The 19,361-nt window shown below is 49.4% G+C and overlaps 1 protein-coding gene across 5 annotated transcripts in view; it reads right to left on the reverse strand.

The window, feature by feature from the left end:
- Positions 1 to 19,361, reverse strand: part of RARB (retinoic acid receptor beta) — a 771,619-nt gene that overhangs the window by 11,978 nt on the left and 740,280 nt on the right. For all 5 annotated transcript variants that reach the window (XR_012430634.1, XM_015445023.3, XM_005545628.4 and 2 more), the window contains 2 exons: positions 16,401 to 16,561; positions 5,235 to 5,411 (listed from right to left, as the gene is read on the reverse strand). Coding sequence is in view for 4 of the 5 variants with exons in the window: in XM_015445023.3 (XP_015300509.1) it covers positions 5,235 to 5,411; positions 16,401 to 16,561 (338 nt within the window). In the remaining variant the exon portion in view is untranslated. The remainder of the gene's footprint in view (positions 1 to 5,234; positions 5,412 to 16,400; positions 16,562 to 19,361) is intronic.

A 19,361-nucleotide genomic window follows, 5' to 3' on the forward strand; every position in this document is an offset into this window, starting at 1 on the left:
TCCACACTGACCCTGCTCCCCCTCAGCTTGCCCACGCTGTTGAATGTGGGCTCTGAGGGCAGCTCGCCTCTGTTCAACATCTGGCTCCACTGTTTACCAGCTGTGTGACCTGGGGAGAGTCGCTTCGCCTCTCTGAGCTTTCTCCCATGTTGACAAATACAATCAGTTGCGTTTCTGAAGTTCCAGCTTTGAGAAACACAGGCAACGGCTCTTCTACGAGGGCAACCCTGGCAGAGGCAAGACGGCCTGAGCCCCGGTCCAGGAAGGAAGGCCCCTCTCGCTTCTGCGGAGTGGCCTGGCTGCACCACCCACGCCTCACTGTGGCATACCAGCTTTCCCCATCATTTGCCCACGGCGGCTGCTATGAAAACCCTGTCTTCAGAATCACAAGTGGATCATTATCCCTCACTGTGTTCCCACAGGGTTTCATTTCATTGTAAAAAATACAGCTACTTAATGAATTCTCCACCACAGTCTTTAAACAAACCCTGGCAAAGCAAGTCATTTTCTCATCTGAAAATTGCTCAAGGTTTTCTACTTTGCAAAAGCGATTTTGCCCTCCTTTATCCGGAGGCTGGAAACTCTCTCGGGGGAGCTCTATGGGTTTTTGGCTTCCCCTTGGGCCTCAGCTGCCTCGCCTGCAAAATGTGGACAATAACAGGACCCCTGAGGGCGTAGTGCAACTTCACAATAACACTCAGCGTAACTGAGGCCTGTGGGGTGCCACACACTGTTCCAAGCTCTACGTGCCACCTCATTGCATGCTTTCTAGAGCCTGAAAGGAAGCTGCTATTGCCATCTTCATCGTAAATACGAGGAAACTGAGGCTCAGAGAGGAAAGTAACTTTCCCAAGGTCACACAGCTAGTAAGCAGCAGAGCCGGAGTTTGAACCCAGGCATGCTAGTTTCAGAGCCCACATTCAACAGCTGGGCAAGCTGAGGGGGAGCAGGGTCCGTGTGGAGCCAGGATGGGGTGCAGTGGGGTGGGGTGGGGGTGAGTGGAGGAGATAAACACTGTGGCAAAAGGAGGAGCAGGCCAGGCGGGGCTGGAGAGCTTGACTGTAGAGTGCAACAGGACAGGGACTCTCCACTCTGCCATCACACATCCACGAAGTAAGTGCTCAGTAAATACGCGTGAGAATCATGACTTCAAGCAATATTGACGCAGTGCTGCATGACGAGACAGAGCGAACGTTTAAACCAAAAGTCAGACCGCGGTACACCTCTGCTCAAAACCCAGTGACTCTTTAGGAGACCAAGGAGGAGAATCTGTGCAGGATCACAGGCCCCACTCTGGGATCGAAGGTCTCGTCCCCCCGGCTCACTCCCTTCCAGGCACACTCACTTCCTCCAACCTGCCGGGGCTTCCCCTGCCCCAGGGCCTTTGAACTCCACTCTCTCTAGGCTCCCCAGGACTCGCACACCCCTCCCATCAGGGTCTTCTCCTGGGCCTGGCTCTTTCTGGGAAACACTGGGAAATTCTGTTTCTTCATTCGGGTTTCTTCAAACGCCATCTGTGTCTGAGCTACGGAAACAAGCCCCAGCCCTCCCTCCCATCCCAGATTCTGCTTCTGTCCTCCTTTGTTGCACGTAAGATGCTGTCTAATCCGTGTATCTGCTTCCTTACTGTCTGTGTCCCCCCAGGAGAAGGTCGGCTCCGTGAGGGCTGGGGTTTCAGTGTGGCTCCCTCTGCTGCCTCCTCAGAGCCTAGAATAGTGCCCGGCACACAGTAGGTCATCAACAAATATTTGTGGAAGGAGGAAGAGAAGGAAGGGAGGGAGGGAAGAGGGGTGGAGGGAGAGAAGAGGCAGAGAAACCAAAGTGTGACCACCTCAAGGTTTATTTTTATGATTTTTATTTTAAGTTGAGAGAGACTTGATCCTAATTATTGCAGAGGAGAAGAGGCAGGTGAGAGGGGGTGGAAGAAAAGGCAAAAAGGAGACAAAGGAGATTGAACAAGAAGGAAACATGAGGGCAGAGCCAGGTGAAGGGGCCACTCCTGCTCCAGGGCTCCCTCACTTGCCTGAACACAGCCCTAGGATGCTACCAACTCTTGAGTGAACATAAAAAAAAAACCCCATCTGCAGTGGTTATGAAGAGTCTGCCTATCTTAATAGAGACATTTTTGGCTACTTGGCTCCTGTGGGAAAACATGAAACTCAAAGCATGGCCTCAGAATCTTCTGGCTCCAACCTCATGCAGGAAGCCCGGCTATGGGCTGCCCACCAAAGGGTCCCCACCGAGCAGAGGCGAGGATGGGAAATTCCCGTGGAAGGTGAGCAAGGGCAGGACAGGTGAGGCCTTCCATCCTCTGCCTGTATCATGAGGGCCCTCACCTCGTGATTCTGAATCGACCCTTCCCGGAGAGCCTCGACTGCGTGTCCCACAGCTGACCGCATCTTCCTGGGAAAGTGCCAGCCCTGGCAGGCGCACAGTCAGAAATATTACCTTGTCTTGTTGAGAGACCACACACAACACAACGAGACACGTGGCTCTGAACAGGCCATACTCAATCAGGGCTGGTGACCCTTGAGAGAGCCTGGGTTTTCCTTTCTAGGGTCTGAGAATAACCTCAGCCTGCGTCTGTCTGTCTGTTCATCCTCTCGGTTTCTCTGTCCCACTCTATCTACATATCAATGACTTAGATAAGAAGATTCTTCTAAACAGCTGTGCCAGTTAACATCCTCATTCAAAATATGCTCTTTGAACTTCTGTACTTGCAGGATCTTGTGATTAACTGCCTTTGCTACAAATTCTTGGAAACAAGCTCTTGCCTAGGGCCAAATGCGTATTCCTTCGAGCTTTGTCTTGTGTGACTGGAGGTCTTTGCCCTTTAACTATCAGGACATTTTCCTCGCTGGCCTATTGCACCCCAACCCAGACTCCTCACCCCTATGGCCCAGGAAGGAGTGGTTGAAAGTTTCCTGATTCCCACCACAGGGCTGAAATTGCCCACATTAACCCAGCTTTGGCCTTGTCAACGTCATTGGTTAAGTACCTGCTGCATGCTAGGTATTACAGCTGTTAATATAGTTAATCCCATTTAAGTAATTACCTTATTTAATGCCTTAATGATTTGCATTTCTATTTTATATACATAGGTAAACAGAGGCTTAGAGAAGTTAAATAACTTGGCCAAGGTCACAAAAATTGGTTTCTGTTCTACCTGACTACTGAGGGGCTAATGGCGAATTCTTGGATCCACGGGGCTGGAAGACTGCTGCAGGATTCAGTATAAGCTGAGATGTGGAAAGAGAGCTGCTGGAGGCAGGAAGGGGATTTCTAAATTGAGGAAGGGGATTTAAATCTTGTGGAGACTGCACCCCGATCACTAAGTGTGTGGCTGTGCAGAAATAAGCCACTTTCCCAGAGGATCTCAAAGTATACCTCTCACTCCATATGCTAGGGCTGAGAATCACAAACTGTCATCATCTGGCAACTAGACAAAAGAAGGATTAAGGAACAAGGAGAAGGTCAAGGTCAGAACCTGAGGACTGGGAAGGCTCCAGGCCCTGCTGGGTGGCTGTGTGATACAGGCTGTCAGAATGACATAGCATTGCTTACTGTGGACTTGATTTGCTGTGTGTCACCTCACAGACCACTCAGACACTGTGGTGGTAACTCCAGTGTCTGCTAATATCTTGCAAGCGTTCTGAGGTTTAGGGGAAATTCTACTGAGTGTTACATTTTAAGTTTTTGTCAGGAAAGCATTAAAAGACCCAGTAATTTTTGTACATTGTTCTAATAGCTCATTGTTAATCCTCATTATTGATTTGTCAAATTGTCTCTGTTACTCTCTGGTGGTCTAGCTGGTTCTCTCACTGTGGCCCACAACTCTCTCATCTCTGCTGTCCCTAAGGGCTCCTGTTTATGCTTCATCATCCTCTTTTACATCCTCTTAGGCCTGGAGGTAGCCCAGTACCACCCTGGCTCTATACCCCACTCCACCCCTGATCTTGTACCACCCCCATCTGTGACCTTGGGAAGACCCCTGCCCTCCTGTTCTTAGTCAGTTCAGGCTACTATAACAGAGACCTGGCCCGTTAAACAACAACATTTGCTTCTCCTAGGTCTAGAGGCTGAAAGTCTGAGGTCAGGGAGCCAGTATGGCTGGGTTCTTGGTGAGGGCTCTCCTCTTAGGTCACAGCTGCCTTCCTGCTATATCCTCACAAGGCAGAGAAAGGGAGCTCTGGTGACTTCATCTCCTTATAAGGGCACTAATTCCATCTTGGGGCTCCACCCTTGTGACCTCACCTAAACTTAATCACCCCCCAAAGGCCCCACCTCCTAATAGCACCACATTGGGAATTAAGGCTTCAACATACACATTTTTAGAGGATGCAAATATTCAGTCATAGCATGTCTGTGGGCCTCAGTTTCCTCACCTGTACAAAGGGGATACCTGATGCCCCTTGGCTCCCTGCCCTGCTCGTGCTATGCTTCTAGAGCCTTAAAGAGGGTAAGGGGCCAGCACCCTTTGTCTTCCACAGGCTGGATGTCCACCCTGTCGTTCCCTGGTGGGGACTTCAGGCTGGGACTGTTTCCTTGGATGGGAGCAGCTCCCATTAGACGTATGTATGCAGAGAGGCCCGTGGAGCCTCTCCCAGGGATGCATCAGAACATAGGGAAAGTACAATCAGCTTTTGAAGTGCTGTAAAAGCATTGCCTTTTTATTAGGTTTTTCACAGCTTTGGGTATAAACCATTCTGCAAAGCAAATACAGTTACTATAATTAAGCACACGAACGCACTCCCACTTAAGAGGAGAGGGGTCCCTGCGTGCGGTGGTCGTACAGGAAGCTTGAATGTTTATGTGTCCTGTTTGCTAAACAGACCTGAGGAAGAGTGGCAATGGTTACTCGGTAACTGACAGGTGCCAGGCGTCCTGACAGCATACGTGATTATTTTATTTCTTGTAAAATCAGGGTATCCGGGGTGAACTTAGAAACATTCAGGAAGACTGAAACAGACCAGCATTCACCTGCAGAGTTTGCCAACCTCAGCTCATTTGAGCTTCGCAGACCTCAGTGAGCCTGAGGGATGGGAATTCAGCCCATTTCACAGATAAGGAGCCAGAGGCTAGGTGAGTCCACCTACTAAGTCAGGTGAGTGCTAGAGTCGAAACTCAAAAACTCCTCTGGAGATCTTCAATGCCTCTTGGTCCCCTCCCCTCCCCTCCACGGTGCCCGCTCTCCCTCCCCAGCCCCATCATTGAGCGCTCAAAAAAGCACATACCAGGATGTCCAGGCAGGCGGCCTTCAGCAGGGTGATTTGGTCTGCGATGGTCAAGCCAGTGAAACCAGGCAGACGTTTAGCAAACTCCACGATCTTAATAATGCACTTGGTGGCCAGTTCACTGAATTTGTCCCAGAGGCCCAGGTCCAGTCGGACTCGATGGTCAGCACTGGAATTCTAGGACAGAGAGAAAATGTCATCAGATACAGTTTCTGGGAAGCACTACAGGAGGGGAGAAACTCAGTGTGTTTCCTATTAAAGGGGGTGACATGTCAGCCTTGAGCAGGCAGCTTGTTGGTGGAGCAGCTGTATTTTTTTTCAGCCTGGATTCATCTTTTTTTTTTTTTTTTTTTTGTGAGACGGAGTCTCACTCTGTCATCCAGGCAGGAGTACAGTGGCACAATCTCAGCTCACTGCAACCTCTACCTCCCTGGTTCAAAGAATTCTCCTGCCTCAGCCTCCCAAGTAGCTGGGATTACAGGCGTGTGCCACCACGCCCGGCTAACTTTTTGTATTTTTAGTAGAGACAGAGTTTCACTGTGTTAGCCAGGATGGTCTCGATCTCCTGACCTCATGATTCACCTGTCTTGGCGACCCAAAGTGCTGGGATTACAGGCATGAGCCATTGCATTCGGCTGGATTCATCTTTTTAAAATGCTTAAAATCTTATTCCTGTACCATTGGATAATCAAGTAACAGATGAGAGGGAGTTTCTCTGCATGCAGTTATCCAGCTAACAAACAAGGAAAGAATGAGGATTCACCATTTTCTAACTGATGAACGAATGGCTCTAAGCGTCGACCATCAGTAGTTGTTAATCTCTTAAAAACAGGCAACCTGTCATGCTGATGCCCTGATGGGAAAACACACCACCACCTCTGAAACATTCTGGCCAAAAATCAAACTTGAATCAAACTGAGACTCTAGATATAACCTCAGGAAATCCAGGGATATGGTAAACGACACAAAAGGGGTATAGCTGTCAACATCCAGAATGCCAGAAAATCCACAAAACCAATGAACCGGTTTTTTCAATGAGTACATTGCAAGAGAGAAAAACAAGTGGAGAGAGAAATGTATAGATTGAAAGCAACTCAACCCAAATGCTCGTTAACTGGTGGGTGGATAAATAAATTGTGATTACAACTTTGCATTGAAAATGCTAGGTAGCGTTAATAAGGAAGGAAACTGTAATACATGTTACAACATGGATAAACCTTGGAAGCATGCTAAACCAAAGAAGGCACACATAAACGCCCACATACAAAATGATTCCATTTATATGACATTCTGGAAAAGGCAAAACTCTAGTGATTGAGAACAGCTCAGTGGCTTTCCAGGAGTGGGAATGCAGGTGGGGACTGACCACCGGTGCACGAGGAAACTCTTTGGAGCAGTGGAAATGTTCTACATCTTGACTGGGGTCAGGTTATGTGACTGTGTACTTTTGTCACACTCATCAAATTATACCTTTAAAAAAGATAAACATTACATTATGTAAATTATACTGCAATAAACCTGACCTAAGATACTGAGAAGACTGACAACCAATTGCGTGATGTAAACCTTATCTAAATTTTAATTCAAAAAAAAAAACTGTAAAGAGATGGTGATATATATGAGAAAACTAGAAATACGAGCTATTAGGTGTTGGAGATAATTTTATTTTAGGATGGTAATAATGGCACTGATGCTTTACTTTTGTTTGCAGAAGCTTCTTTCATTTAGAATGCATATGAAGATATTTACAGATAAAATGAGATATTTGTAATTTACCATCCAACAAAAGGCTGACGTTGTCCTCGGACAAATGTAAACAGCTCAGGAGAGGTACTGTGTTTCTCAAACTGGTATCTTTAGTTCCCCACCTCAGTTAAAATCAGTCTACAGGAAGTCAATAAAACTAGCTCTTGCTTTGAACGTCTGCATGGAAAGCCAGGAAGGAGAGTTTGCACGAGGTGCCCTAGACACCGTGAAAATGATGGTGGCCAAGTGTACCTTCCATGACATTCCTTGTGGAGAGTAGACACGCATCCTTCAGATTTATTTTATTCCTTCCTCAAGGACCTTGGTGGAATACAGTACACTTGGGGGAACATGAGATCAAGATGTGTGGCCATTCGGACCGTAATTAAATTTAATAGGCAGTTTATCCGGTTCATAGGAAGATGACACGGAAGAGAGGGACGGAGAGTCAAGCTTATGGAGGGAAATCATTTTACTATAGGGTATCCATCTGGAAAAAAAGACATTGCCCAGACCCAGCAAGTGTGAACGAAATCTTCATCAACATTGGATGAGGTTACTTTATCACGCGCCAGGGCTGAGAGAGGAGCCTGTCGCACCTTCTATTAAAAATAATGCACAGCCGTCTTAACGGCATGTAAATCTAACTCACTATTATGCAAACTGAAGGGAAGAGGCAGTTAATAAAACACAAAATAACCTGGTGTTTTATTATACTGGCTGCTGGATTCATAGGCATGAGGCTTCAAATGGCTTATATATTATCTTCCAGCTGTGGCAAATGGAGAGCCCTGGCCTGCTTGGGTTGGTAATGAAGGCGGCTGCGGGGAGCACCAGGGAAGTGTGGATTTTCAGCAGCATTTCTGAGTGTGCAGGAAGGAAAACCAGCAGAGGAGAGGCAGAAAATTGGGTGGTGAGGAGGGGCCCTTGCTGTGAGTATGAGGCAGGCTGATGAGGAAAACAGCCAAGGCAGAAGGGCAAGGGGCTCTCCTCCATCTGCTGCCAGTTGTGAGTCTGCTCAGGGCTTCCAGGGAGGTCCCCTCTTCGGCAGGAGACACAGGAGCTGCAGCGCCTCCCCAGGATGCTGCGCGGTGGCCCATATGGAGGATTGCGCCATGGCCTCCCAGGGCCATCTTAAGCAGCAGAAAAGCCCAATCCTACTATGAAATCCAATTAAATGGCAAGTTTTGCCACTCAAATGGATCCCTTTCTTCTGCTGGTTTGGTTCTCTGCTGCAACAGGCTGCCTTCCTGGACTGGCAGGACTTTCAGAACAAGACCCATAAAGGAAAGTGGAATCACCAGCAACTTTAAATCGCGCTGGAGGCAGCGCCTGGGTATTACAGTGGTTTGTTCAAGGGTTCTGGCTTTTTTTTTTCAAAGCTAAGCAGGAAATGTAAATTTTCATTAAAGGAATAAAGAATGAAAGATCTGTGGCAATGTTGGGTATATCCATGGAGGTGCCTCCTTCCACCATCCTGGAGACTGATGTCCTTTCAAGTTCAATTTGCAGACTGTCCCTGTCACTCACATTCCATTCCTGCATTTTGTATGTTTTTGTAGGTAACCAACCCTTTTCTAGGGCTTGCCTCGTGCCAGGCACTGTTCTATGTGCTTAACAATCATTGACTCGCTTTACTTTTCACAGCGCCCCCATGCGGTAGGCACTATTATGGTCCCCATTTGGCTGATAAGGAAGCGAAGGCCCACAGAAGAGCAGTCATATGTGCAAGATACTGCAGGAGAACTGGAGGATATGGGATTCACCCACACAATTGGGTTGGGGTGTTTAGGCTGCACCATGTCACCCCCCTCCCTACTGATTCCTCACATATTTCTACTTTCTGGTTAGAACTTCCTGACTCCTAAAGCCCGTGGTTGCATCTGTGATCTCCCTCCTTGTTGGAATCTCTGGATGCTTCCATCAGGTAGCTACAAGAGCTCCAGCATGCCTATAAAGAGAATGTTATGTGCCAGCCAACATCTCTTTGTGGTCAACACACACATTATCCAGGCACTATGACAAGATGGCTTCGGGAACGTCTGCCCCCAACAGAGGAGAACAGAAGAGAAGGCCCCCAACGTGCCTGCAGCATTTTCCTCAGGACCACATGCCTCCAACAGTGGGGAGAAGGCAGCTTGGCAGCCACCCTGTAGCTCTGGGTAGACACGAGGGCGTCATCTTAACGGCATGGTGCAGTGTGTGGGCAGAGAGGGCTTCGAGCAAAGGGCAATGGGAGAGGGCAAGTAGGGAGGGTCTCTAGAATCTTTCGAGTGTTTCCTGGCAACCTGGCTCACAGCAAGAGTGATGCTGCGGGATTCCCCTGGAGGTCATGCTTCAGGTGTGCTCCTGGACCACCATCGTCTAAGGTTCCTGAGCTGGGACATGACCCTGGAAGGGACCATCTGTCCATCTGCAGCCCCTTCACTCCTGGGGGTTCAGAGATCCGGGACCTTGGGTAGAGTGCAGGGGTGGTGTGGTGGGTGTAGTCCAAGACCCTAGAGGATGTCCAGGAAATACTGGAATTCTGGAGTGGTCCCAGCTGCTGCAAAGGGCCATGAATGCCTTCTGGAGCTGCAGGATACATCTGAGAACGATCAAAAGCCCTGCCCTGTGTCCCTGCCGAAGCCTTCCAGTCAGACACAGCAGCTAGGGGCCACCTTCTTGGAACTGCTTTTTCTCCTGACTAGAAACTCCCCTTGGCTCCCGAGGGCTAATATTCACACACTTTATCCCGCACCCAAAGCCCCTAGGAAGCCAGCCCCGACCTACCTCCTCAAACTTAGCTCTGCCTCCCTCGCACCCCGCCCCATCCCTGTGAAACCCTGTGCCAGGTTCACGCCATTGCTTTTGCTGGGAACGTCTTTCGCTTGTTCCACTACTCAGGAAGAATGTGGGTACTTAGTGCAGTGCCTACAGAACATTTTTCTTCAAAAGATCAGGACTTACGTGTGCTGCCAGAGGTTTCTAAATACTCACCACACTTGTGACAAAATTTGATTTCCAGCTAGGCTTTGCAGAGAGCGGCCGGCATGGAAAGGTAATGTCCGTGCACTCCAATTCCGCACTCACTAGGTGTTACTGTTTGCTATGGGTTAAACTGTGTCCCGTAAAAAGATGTGTTGAAATCCTAGCCCGAGTATGTCAGAATGTGATGCTATTTGGAAATACGGACTTTATAGGGGTAATCAAGTTAAAGTGAGGTTATTAGGGTAGGCCCTAATCCAGTATGACTGGTGCCCTTATAAAAAAATAAATGTGGAAATCTGGACAGAGGTTGACATGCATAGAGAGAAGACATGGTGAAGACACACAGGGAGAAGATGGCCATAAGACGACGGAGGATCGGTGTCATGCAACTACAGGCACCGCCTTCCATGCCGGAAGCTATGAGACGCAAGAAAGGGCTCTCTCCTAGAGCTGTCAGAGACAGCGTGGCCATGCACACACCTTGATTTTGGGACTTCTAGCCTCCAGAAACACAATCAAATAACGTTGTCTCAAGCCACCCAGTTTGTATTATTTTGTTTCAGCAGCCCTAGGAAACTTAACACAGTAGGTATGCAGTCATTGGTTGTTGCAACATGAAAGAATGTTCTAGGTCAGGGGTCTCCAAGCCCTGGGTCGTGGATGGGTACTGGTCGATGTCCTGCTAGGAACTGGGCCACGCAGCAGGAGGTGAGTGGCCAGGAGTGAGCGTTATAGCCTGAGCTCCACCTCCTGCAGATCAGTGGCGGCATTACATTCCCACAGGAGCATGAACCCTGTTGCAAAGTGCACATGCGAGGGATCTAAGTTGCCCACTCCTTATGAGAACCGAACTAATGCCTGATGATCTGAGGTGGGGTAGTTTCATCCTGAAACCATACCCAAGCCCCGCATCCATGGAAAAATTGTCTTCCATGAAACTGGTCCCTAGTGCCAAAAAGGTTGGGGACCACTGGCTGGGTGAAACCGGCAGCACACGTGTGTTTACTAGCAAGAAACTGAGGCTCACTAACAGCTGGCTTAAAGTCAGACAGCCGTGAGGTGAGAGTGGGGACTGGAACTCAGGTTTCGTGGCCCCCACTGACTTTCCACCCCTGCTGCTGCATCTCTCCTGGCAGGCCGAGCTCCCCGAGTTCCAGGTTCTGCTCCTCTGGCTGATCACAAATGTTAATTTCCAAAAAGCGCACCAAGTCCACCCATGACTACAAGGGTTCAAAACAGCCTTCCTTTTCTATGGTGTGTCTCCTGGAAAGTCTTTTCACGGTTTCACAATTCTGTTTGTGGTCATTTTTCCGAGCGGGTTAAGGGCTTCTTTTTTTTTTTTTTTTTGAGACGGAGTCTCGCTGTGTTGCCCCGGCTGGAGTGCAGTGGCGCGATCTTGGCTCACTGCAAGCTCCGCCTCCCGGGTTTACGCCATTCTCCTGCCTCAGCCTCCGAGTAGCCGGGACTACAGGCGCGCACCACCACGCCCGGCTGATTTTTCGTATTTTTAGTAGAGACGGGGTTTCACCGTGTTAGCCAGGATGGTCTCGATTTCCTGACCTTGTGATCTGCCCACCTCGGCCTCCCAAAGTGCTGGGATTACAGGCTTGAGCCACCGCGCCCGGTCAAGGACTTCTTAAGTCTTCATAGTTCACATTCACGAGCCCCTCGGAGGGCAGCTTACCTCCTGCCAGGCCCCACGTGGTGATGAGCAGCGCGCACACGGCAGAGCTGCGGGAGGCCGGGAGCAGAGGCAGCCCTGAGCAGACAGCACGAGCTGGAGGTGGGAGCTACACCACCTGGAAATCCGTCCCACGGTCACACCCACGCTACTTTACAGAACCTGGGCATGTGGCTCGAAAAAATGACAAGACACTTATGATGGGACGGAGAGGAGGACAGCTGCACATTCAGCACGCCTCCTCTGCGCCGGAAACTGTGCAAGGCGCTCCATATAGTTTTCTCGTGGAACCTCCTCTGCGCCGGAAACTGTGCAAGGCGCTCCATAGAGTTTTCTCATGGAACCCTCCAGGCAGGAGGTGGATGTTTTCAAAACGCCCGTTCTACAGATGAAGGAGCTGAGGCACACATGACGATGTCACTCTCCAAAGTCATGTAACTCCTTAGGAGCAGGGGTTAGAGTTGAACTTGAATTTATGAGGCCCTAAAGCCCAGATGACAGTCACTAGGGTTCACCCTAAGGAAATGGAGAACACGTCCTCAGAGCTAGGATGGTGCCTCTGGTTCAGTCCTGATTCTATTTCGGAAAGCTCATCTATAAATAGCTTCTCTCCTGCTTTCCACCTTTCCACGGGAAATCCACCCTCTCTCCTTTTATGGCGGCGGAGGGTCATTGGGTAGAAACCTTCCCGGGGATAACAGCTCTGAAGATTGTGGGTGAGTGCCCTGCCCTGGCCTGAGCTGGGGGTGGTGGGGATAAGCTTCTGCCTCTTCCATCCATTCCTGCGGCCTCCTGGGACCCAACCATTTGTCCCAAATCTACCCTAATTAGGGAAGAAAAAGGAACTACTCTTTCAAAGATCTGTAGATGCGCAGCTGGCTGCCTTTTTTATTCCTCTCTGCCCACTAATTCCAAAGGCATCTGACAGGGATGCCACTCTGGTGAAGATGACAGGAAGTTTCTTGCCGTGGAAGCAACTGCCGGTCTAAAAAAAGCTCTTTTTAAAAATGCTCAACTCGGAACTAAGAGCTTGCAGAGAATGTGTTATGGCTGCTGTTATTTATTTATACCACCGACTTCCAGAAAGGATTTTAAGTGGCTCACAATAAAAACACAGCTAGATCTGGGGAGGGATAGTAGAAATGAAGAGCGCCGTGAGCTGCGAGACTGGCTCAGAGCACCCTCCACCCCGCGGTGGGCAGCAGGCCTCTGGAAGGATGCCCAGTAGCCAAGGGCCACGCTTTAGAGATAAAATTGTGCTTCTGTTTTTCCTGCCTGATTGAAAGAAGTACAAAAAGTCTCCACAAAGTGTTTAGGAGGTTGGGCCCCAGTTGAGGACTGGGGGTGTCACCCCCATATTGGGGTGGATAGGAAAGGGCTCTGGAGGCCCACAGGGAAGCCTCTCTCTCAGGCCAGAAGCTGAGGCTGAGACTAGAATTGGAATGCACGGTGGTTTACGTGGGAGGGGATCCCAGGAAGCACTGGAGGAGCAGAGTGGGCAGGGAAGGAAGGCGGCCAACGGAGTTCATCACTGTGGGCAGTCAGGGCTCCATCTAGTTGGGAAACTCTGGGAGATGGTTTAGAGGATACCTAAGAGTTATCCTGCCCAAGGAATCAGGAAGCCGAGGGGCTTACCTCTCCAGCTTCTACTCATCAGTGGTGAGGGACCGCCCCCAGGAGTGCCAATGCCTCACATGTGAGCCACCCTGTAGGAACCCCCGGTCACACCAGGCGCACGTTCCAGGAGGGGCAAATGCTGGACGTTGTGTTTGTCCTGCCCTCCTCCAGGCTAGAGTGGGAGCCGTTTCACCTGGTTACTAGGTGAGTCAGGGTCTGGGGACTGACTTGGCAGTGCTAAGATACCACCTGGAGGAGACGGAGGGGGCCCCTGATGTAGCAGTTAGTGGCCCTAGGTACTGCCATATAAAGTCTCTCACCTCATGAACTGGATCAAAAGTCTCCTCTTTCAGGAAGACCTCCCTACTCTGATCTCTTTTCCGCTGACTTTCTTGGAGCTACAAGATTGATTTATTCCTGGGTCACAGCTCTCTCCTCCTAGCTAGATGCCTCCAATGGCCCCAGCTTCCATTCTCCCGTTCTGGCAACCCTCTCGAGGGATTCTGTGTAGAGTGTAGTGGTTAAAAGGGTGGCCCTGGAGTCAGGCTGTTCAAGGTCAAGTCTCACCTCTGACCACTTGTTGACTGAGAGAAAGGGGAACATTATCTAGGCTTTCTGTACTTGGCTTTCGCATCTGTAACATGAGGGCCACGAAACCCAATTCATAGAGTCCTCACGAGGAGTAAAAGAATTAGTATACTTACAGTACTTAGCATGGTCCCTAGTACATAGTAAATGCTCAATAAATATTAGATGTAATAATGATTACAATGATAATAAAGATTTTTGACCACAACCCATCAATTACTGTTCATTATCTACGAACTAAAATACAGACTCCTCAACTGGCACTCAAGACTCTGCCAGGCTTTTCCCATTCTCTCTTCCCTCTCGCTGTCAACTCAACACAGTCCACTATTGTACAACGCCCGTTTTCTCTCATCTTCTGTTTTCATCCCTTCCCACGGTGCCAGCCTGAGTTCCCCCATTTCTTAGGTCAAGATGCCCCCATCTTGATACACAGCCCAATACAGGGCCTGAAATGCCACTGAATGGCTGGCAATTAGTAAGTATTTCTGAAAGAAAGAAATGCCATACTTTTTGGTATTGGTTATTCATCATGTTACTTTTCTGTATTGTCAGATGCACCCAGCATGGGGCCCAGGTCCCTGGAGGGTCAGTTCATAGCCAGTAGAAGACGCACGGCTGGATGATGCTTCTGCCACTCCACTGCTAGGTAGATATATTTGGGTCCCATCACAGCAGCTTTTCACAAATTGTCTCATTTCATCCTCCCAACTGCTTCACATTATTCCCATTTAGAGATGGGAAACCTGAGGCTGAGAGACGTTAGGTAATTTGTTCACTGTCACGGGGCTGATGCAGGCTGAGCAGGACTTGAAGTACATTCGTGTGGTTCCAGGCCTCGGTTCTGGATACATGGGTTCACATTCCACTTTCTCTCCCAGGTGAAAATGAAAGCTCCCTTACAGTGTCCAGTCTTGTCCTGGCCTGTGTCCCTGCTCTGGGATGGGACAGTGCTCCCCAAGCTCAGTGAAGGCTGGTTGAGGTGAAGCCGAGCCTCTCCCTCGGCCTGGCAGACATGCCAGTGTTTCTCCTGGCTGACACCAATGGGCGAGCTGGGCCCCAGGGTGCCACCCTGGCTCTTGCTTCTCAAAGCCCAGCTTATTTGCTCTTCAGAGTCTGGTCTGCAGACCAGCAGCATCAGTAGCCTGGCAGCTTGTTAGAAATGCCCCTAGGCCATGCCTGCTGCACCGGAACCTGCATTGTGAAAAGATCACCAGACGCGTCAGATGCACACTGAGTTTTGAGAAGTACTGCGCAAGGTTCTACCTCTGCTTCCAGATCCACCAGATCTGGGCTTAGCCAGGAGACTTATCTGTTTAAGGTGGGTACCAGCCCTTCAGAAGCTGGTGCCACCCAACTGTGTAGCCTCATCCTCATCTGAGAAGCCACCTAGGCGTGTGCGGGCATCAGTTTCCACAGGCGCCCCTCTGGGCCTGCTCCTGGTCCCCATTCTCGTGTTACAGATACCATGGTGGCACCAACATCCTAGCGCACTACACCCCATGCTCACCAAGAGCTGCTGCAAAGCCCCTCCACTCACTGTGGTTTTTTCTTGCTGGTATCACTATTCTGTCTTTTTATCTTCAGGACCTCCCATGCTATCCTTTTTCTAGCATACCAGTCACCAAACCACCAAGGGCTACAATTTTTGGATTTTTTTTTTAAAGTATGTGTACTATAGCATTGTAGGTGAGCAACCTAAGGTTTTTAAAGAGGCCAGAACAACATTCTAGTTATATTAATTCATCAAATATATATTGAGTGTCTATGACATGCCACAAGTTAGAAATATACATCAGTGAACATAATATATGCAAAAACCACTTGGAAAAATTAAAGCACCTCATGACCTCTCCACTGGCGCAACCTAGACCAGCCAACATACACCTCCTGCCTTATTCACTCACTTCTCTTTTTCCTCCTTCTCTCTCTGTATTTCTAATCTCAGTGAAAGGTCATTCCTGGCAGAAGGCTGGGAAGCAGAGGGGGAACATTCACTCAACAGGCCATGGGGCATGCCTACCCCAAACTTTTCTAGGCCCTGTCTTAGGGGTTTTGTACATGTCCTCTCACAGAAGGCAGACCTTGGCCCAGGAGAGGGCCTCTTTATCTTGGCTGGATTTCACAGCTGGATTGGGGTTTTTAAAAGATCGGGCCCTTGTTCCCCTGGGTCCTTCTGTACAGATGTCTGTCATGACCCATGTAACGCTTCACAGGCTTTACTTGTTTCCTTCACCAGATCAAAGTCTCTGAGAGCAGCACTCAGTAGTTCATGTTACCAGGGCTTGGAACACAGCCTGTCGTATAGCAAATGCTCAGTTAATGCATCCAGCGTGAATGCATGTGTGCATGACTGCAGGGAGGTGGCACTCAGCCTACTCACTGACTGCCCACGCCCAAAGGCTACCGCACAGAGGGAAGTGGCTACTACATAGCCCCAGCCGGCTAGCATGCAAGTCCCCGCCAGGCCCAGTGCAAAGCGTGTGTCTGTGTGTGTATCTCTGCACACATGCATGTGCGAGGTTTCCACACGCCCAGCAGCCTGGGGCAGGAGTGTCTCTTACCGTGGTGTATTTACCCAGCTGGCAGAGCGAAGGAAAAGTTTCCTGGTGAGCTTTTCGGATCTTCTCTGTGAGATCGTCCAGCTCAGCTGTCATTTCATAGCTCTCTGTGCATTCTTGCTTCGAAGTCTCCTTCTTTTTCTTGTTCCTGTCATTCCTGACAGCTGGAAATGAGAGAGAAGGCACATGAGAGACTGCTCCTGGGCTGGGAGGTTCCACCCCCCGATGCTGCCTTAAGCTCATTTGATATTTGGGACAGAAACAGTGGGAAGAGGTGGTAATGATACACCTCCCTGGAAAGGGATTTGGCAGCCGGGGAGTCCCGGCAGAGAGCTAGGTTTGTCTTTCTGTATATGCATGTGCCTGTCAGTTATTTGGAAAGCTTGGGCTCAACCCAGGAGGCTCAGAGTCTTGGCTTGTTGTGAGAGAACTTCTTCTGTGGACTGGATCTCTTGAAGAGAGAAGGATTTTTCCAACAGCTTTACCCTCAAAGGAGATGCCCTGAGTGACATTGTAAGGGAAGGGTCAGGTCTCTGAACAAAGCTCCTGTTGCTTCATAATTAGTATTTCCTAGTTACACATTTTGGTGTCTTTGCTTTTTACTTTTGAAGAAACTCATCTGAGAGGAGATAAGGATGATGGTTTTTGTCCCTTCGTCTTTTTCTTTTTTTTTCTTTTCTTTTTTTTTTTTTTGAGACGGAGTCTCGCTCTGTCGCCCAGGCTGGAGTGCAGTGGCTCGATCTCGGCTCACTGCAAGCTCCGCCTCCCGGGTTCACGCCATTCTCCTGCCTCAGCCTCCCGAGTAGCTGGGACTACAGGCGCCCACAACCGCGCCCGGCTAATTTTTTGTATTTTTAGTAGAGACGGGGTTTCACCGTGGTCTCGATCTCCTGACCTTGTGATCCGTCCGCCTCAGCCTCCCAAAGTGCTGGGATTACAGGCGTGAGCCACCGCGCCCGGCCCCTTCATGTTTTTCTTCTTTCTAAACTTTCTGTATGAACCATGTTATCTGTTTTGGTCTACAAAGTTACTTAAAAATAATAATTGATACAGTATGAAACCTTCCGCCTGGAAAACCGTTCATTCCCTTATTCGCTGGTGGCCACTCGACTCCACATTGTATCCGGAACACTGGACCCACAGCAGGCGTGTGTCCTGTCCCTCTGCATGCTCCGGACCAAGCACAGTACCGGGCACAAAGTCAGGGCCCAGGACACAGTGCTACGGAAGCCCGTGCTTCCTCCTGAGGCACAGGCCTCTGCTGTGACTGCAAAACCGCGTGTAACTCAAAGCTCTAGCCCCTGACTAGGATCTCGTGGGGAAAGAAACTGAAACCCTGGGAGGCAGACCGGTGAAACCAGACCATGCCACCCCCTCCAGGAAGTCCATGTTCCCTGGGGGCCCAGTGGGTGCCAGGCTGGACGCTGCCTGGCTATGCCTGCCGCCACCGTGACCTGGGAATCTGCACTGCAAAATGACCCAGGGCATAATCTGATCTGCCTAAGAGGATCTGGCCTGAGTTGCCTCCCTAAGAGCACACGGGTGATTTGAGAACTGGCAGTTCCCTGTGTCCACACCATGAGAACACCCATGTTTGGGGTGGGAGCTGAGGGCAGAGTAAGACAATAGCAAGAGGAGAGAGGAAGCGGTGAAAGGAAAGAGCAAGGGGTGAGAAGGGAGAGTAAAGAAAAAAAGGGAGGGGAGTCGTACTACAAAGTCAGTGTCTGTACAAGCCACTCCTACCTAACCAGGAGGGAGGGCAGCTGGGGAGAAAAGGAACAAGGAACTTTTTTTGTGTATGATGAACATGGTATCACAGTATCTCACTTGATCCTCTTATCAGGTAGGCAAGTTTAAACCCATTTTACAGATGAAGAAACTGAGTCTTGGAGAAGCTAAGAAATATGCTCAAGTTCACATGGTTGAGAAGTTCTTTCCTCACTTGGACTCACTCACTTATTCCTAAGGAAACCAACAGGTCTGAAGAGAATACCCTTCTAGACGGTTTCCTTCCCCCAGGACTCTGAAATGACACTGCTCATTGCTCAGAAAATTTCTCGATCACTGGTGAAATGAGTGGGTAGAGCAGCCTCAGCTGTATTCTTGCCCAGTGCGGACTGGCCCCTCGAGACCTCTGTGACCGGATCCCTCCCAGCCAGTGCAGGACGCTGGGTGAGAGCGGGTATCGTGGTTCAAAGCAGAGAGAATGCAAAGAAGCCGGTGGGCAAAGGAGACACAATGAGGGGGAAGGTGTCATGCAGGGTGGCAGAGACGGCATGGTGGCTCTCTGTGAGGCGGAGCCTGGACTGCTGAAGGGAGGGAATGCCTGAAGGTTTGTATGTGAGTGCGCAGGATCTCAGGTGATCAGACTCCCCTCTTTTCCCCTGCCTTTGCCAATGGCCTTCCTTAGCTAATGAAAAAGTCAAATCTAAGCAGGATGGTCCTTCTAAAACGCAGCCCCGAGGAAAAGTACTCGGCAGTTTTCCACAAAGTTATACACAGAAGTACCAAGTGACCCAGCAATTCCTCTCCTCGGTGTACACCCAAGAGAACTGAAAATACGTGTCTATGTAAAACTTGTCCATGAATGTTCATGACAGCGTGACTCACAGCAGTTGAAAAGTGGAAAGAACCCAAATGTTCATCACCTGATGATGGAGAAGCGGAATCTAGGATGTCCTTATGGTGGAATATTATTTGTCATAAAAAAGAATGAATTATGGACACATGCTGCAACACAGATGAAGCTTTAACACATATACCGTAAAGAAGCCAGTCACAAAAAGCCACACATTGTGTGATTCTAATGATATGGATGTCCAGAACAGGCCAATCCAAAGACAGAAAGTAAGCTTGTGGTTGTCAGGTCCAGGGGCCAGTTGGTGGGGAGGGAGGATTGGGAGTGCTAACGGGTTCAGGGTTTCTTTTTTTAGGAGATGAGAATGTTCTGGACTTACTGGTGAA

Source organism: Macaca fascicularis, chromosome 2 (genome assembly GCF_037993035.2).
Source record: "Macaca fascicularis isolate 582-1 chromosome 2, T2T-MFA8v1.1".
Classification (NCBI taxonomy): Eukaryota; Metazoa; Chordata; class Mammalia; order Primates; family Cercopithecidae; genus Macaca; species Macaca fascicularis.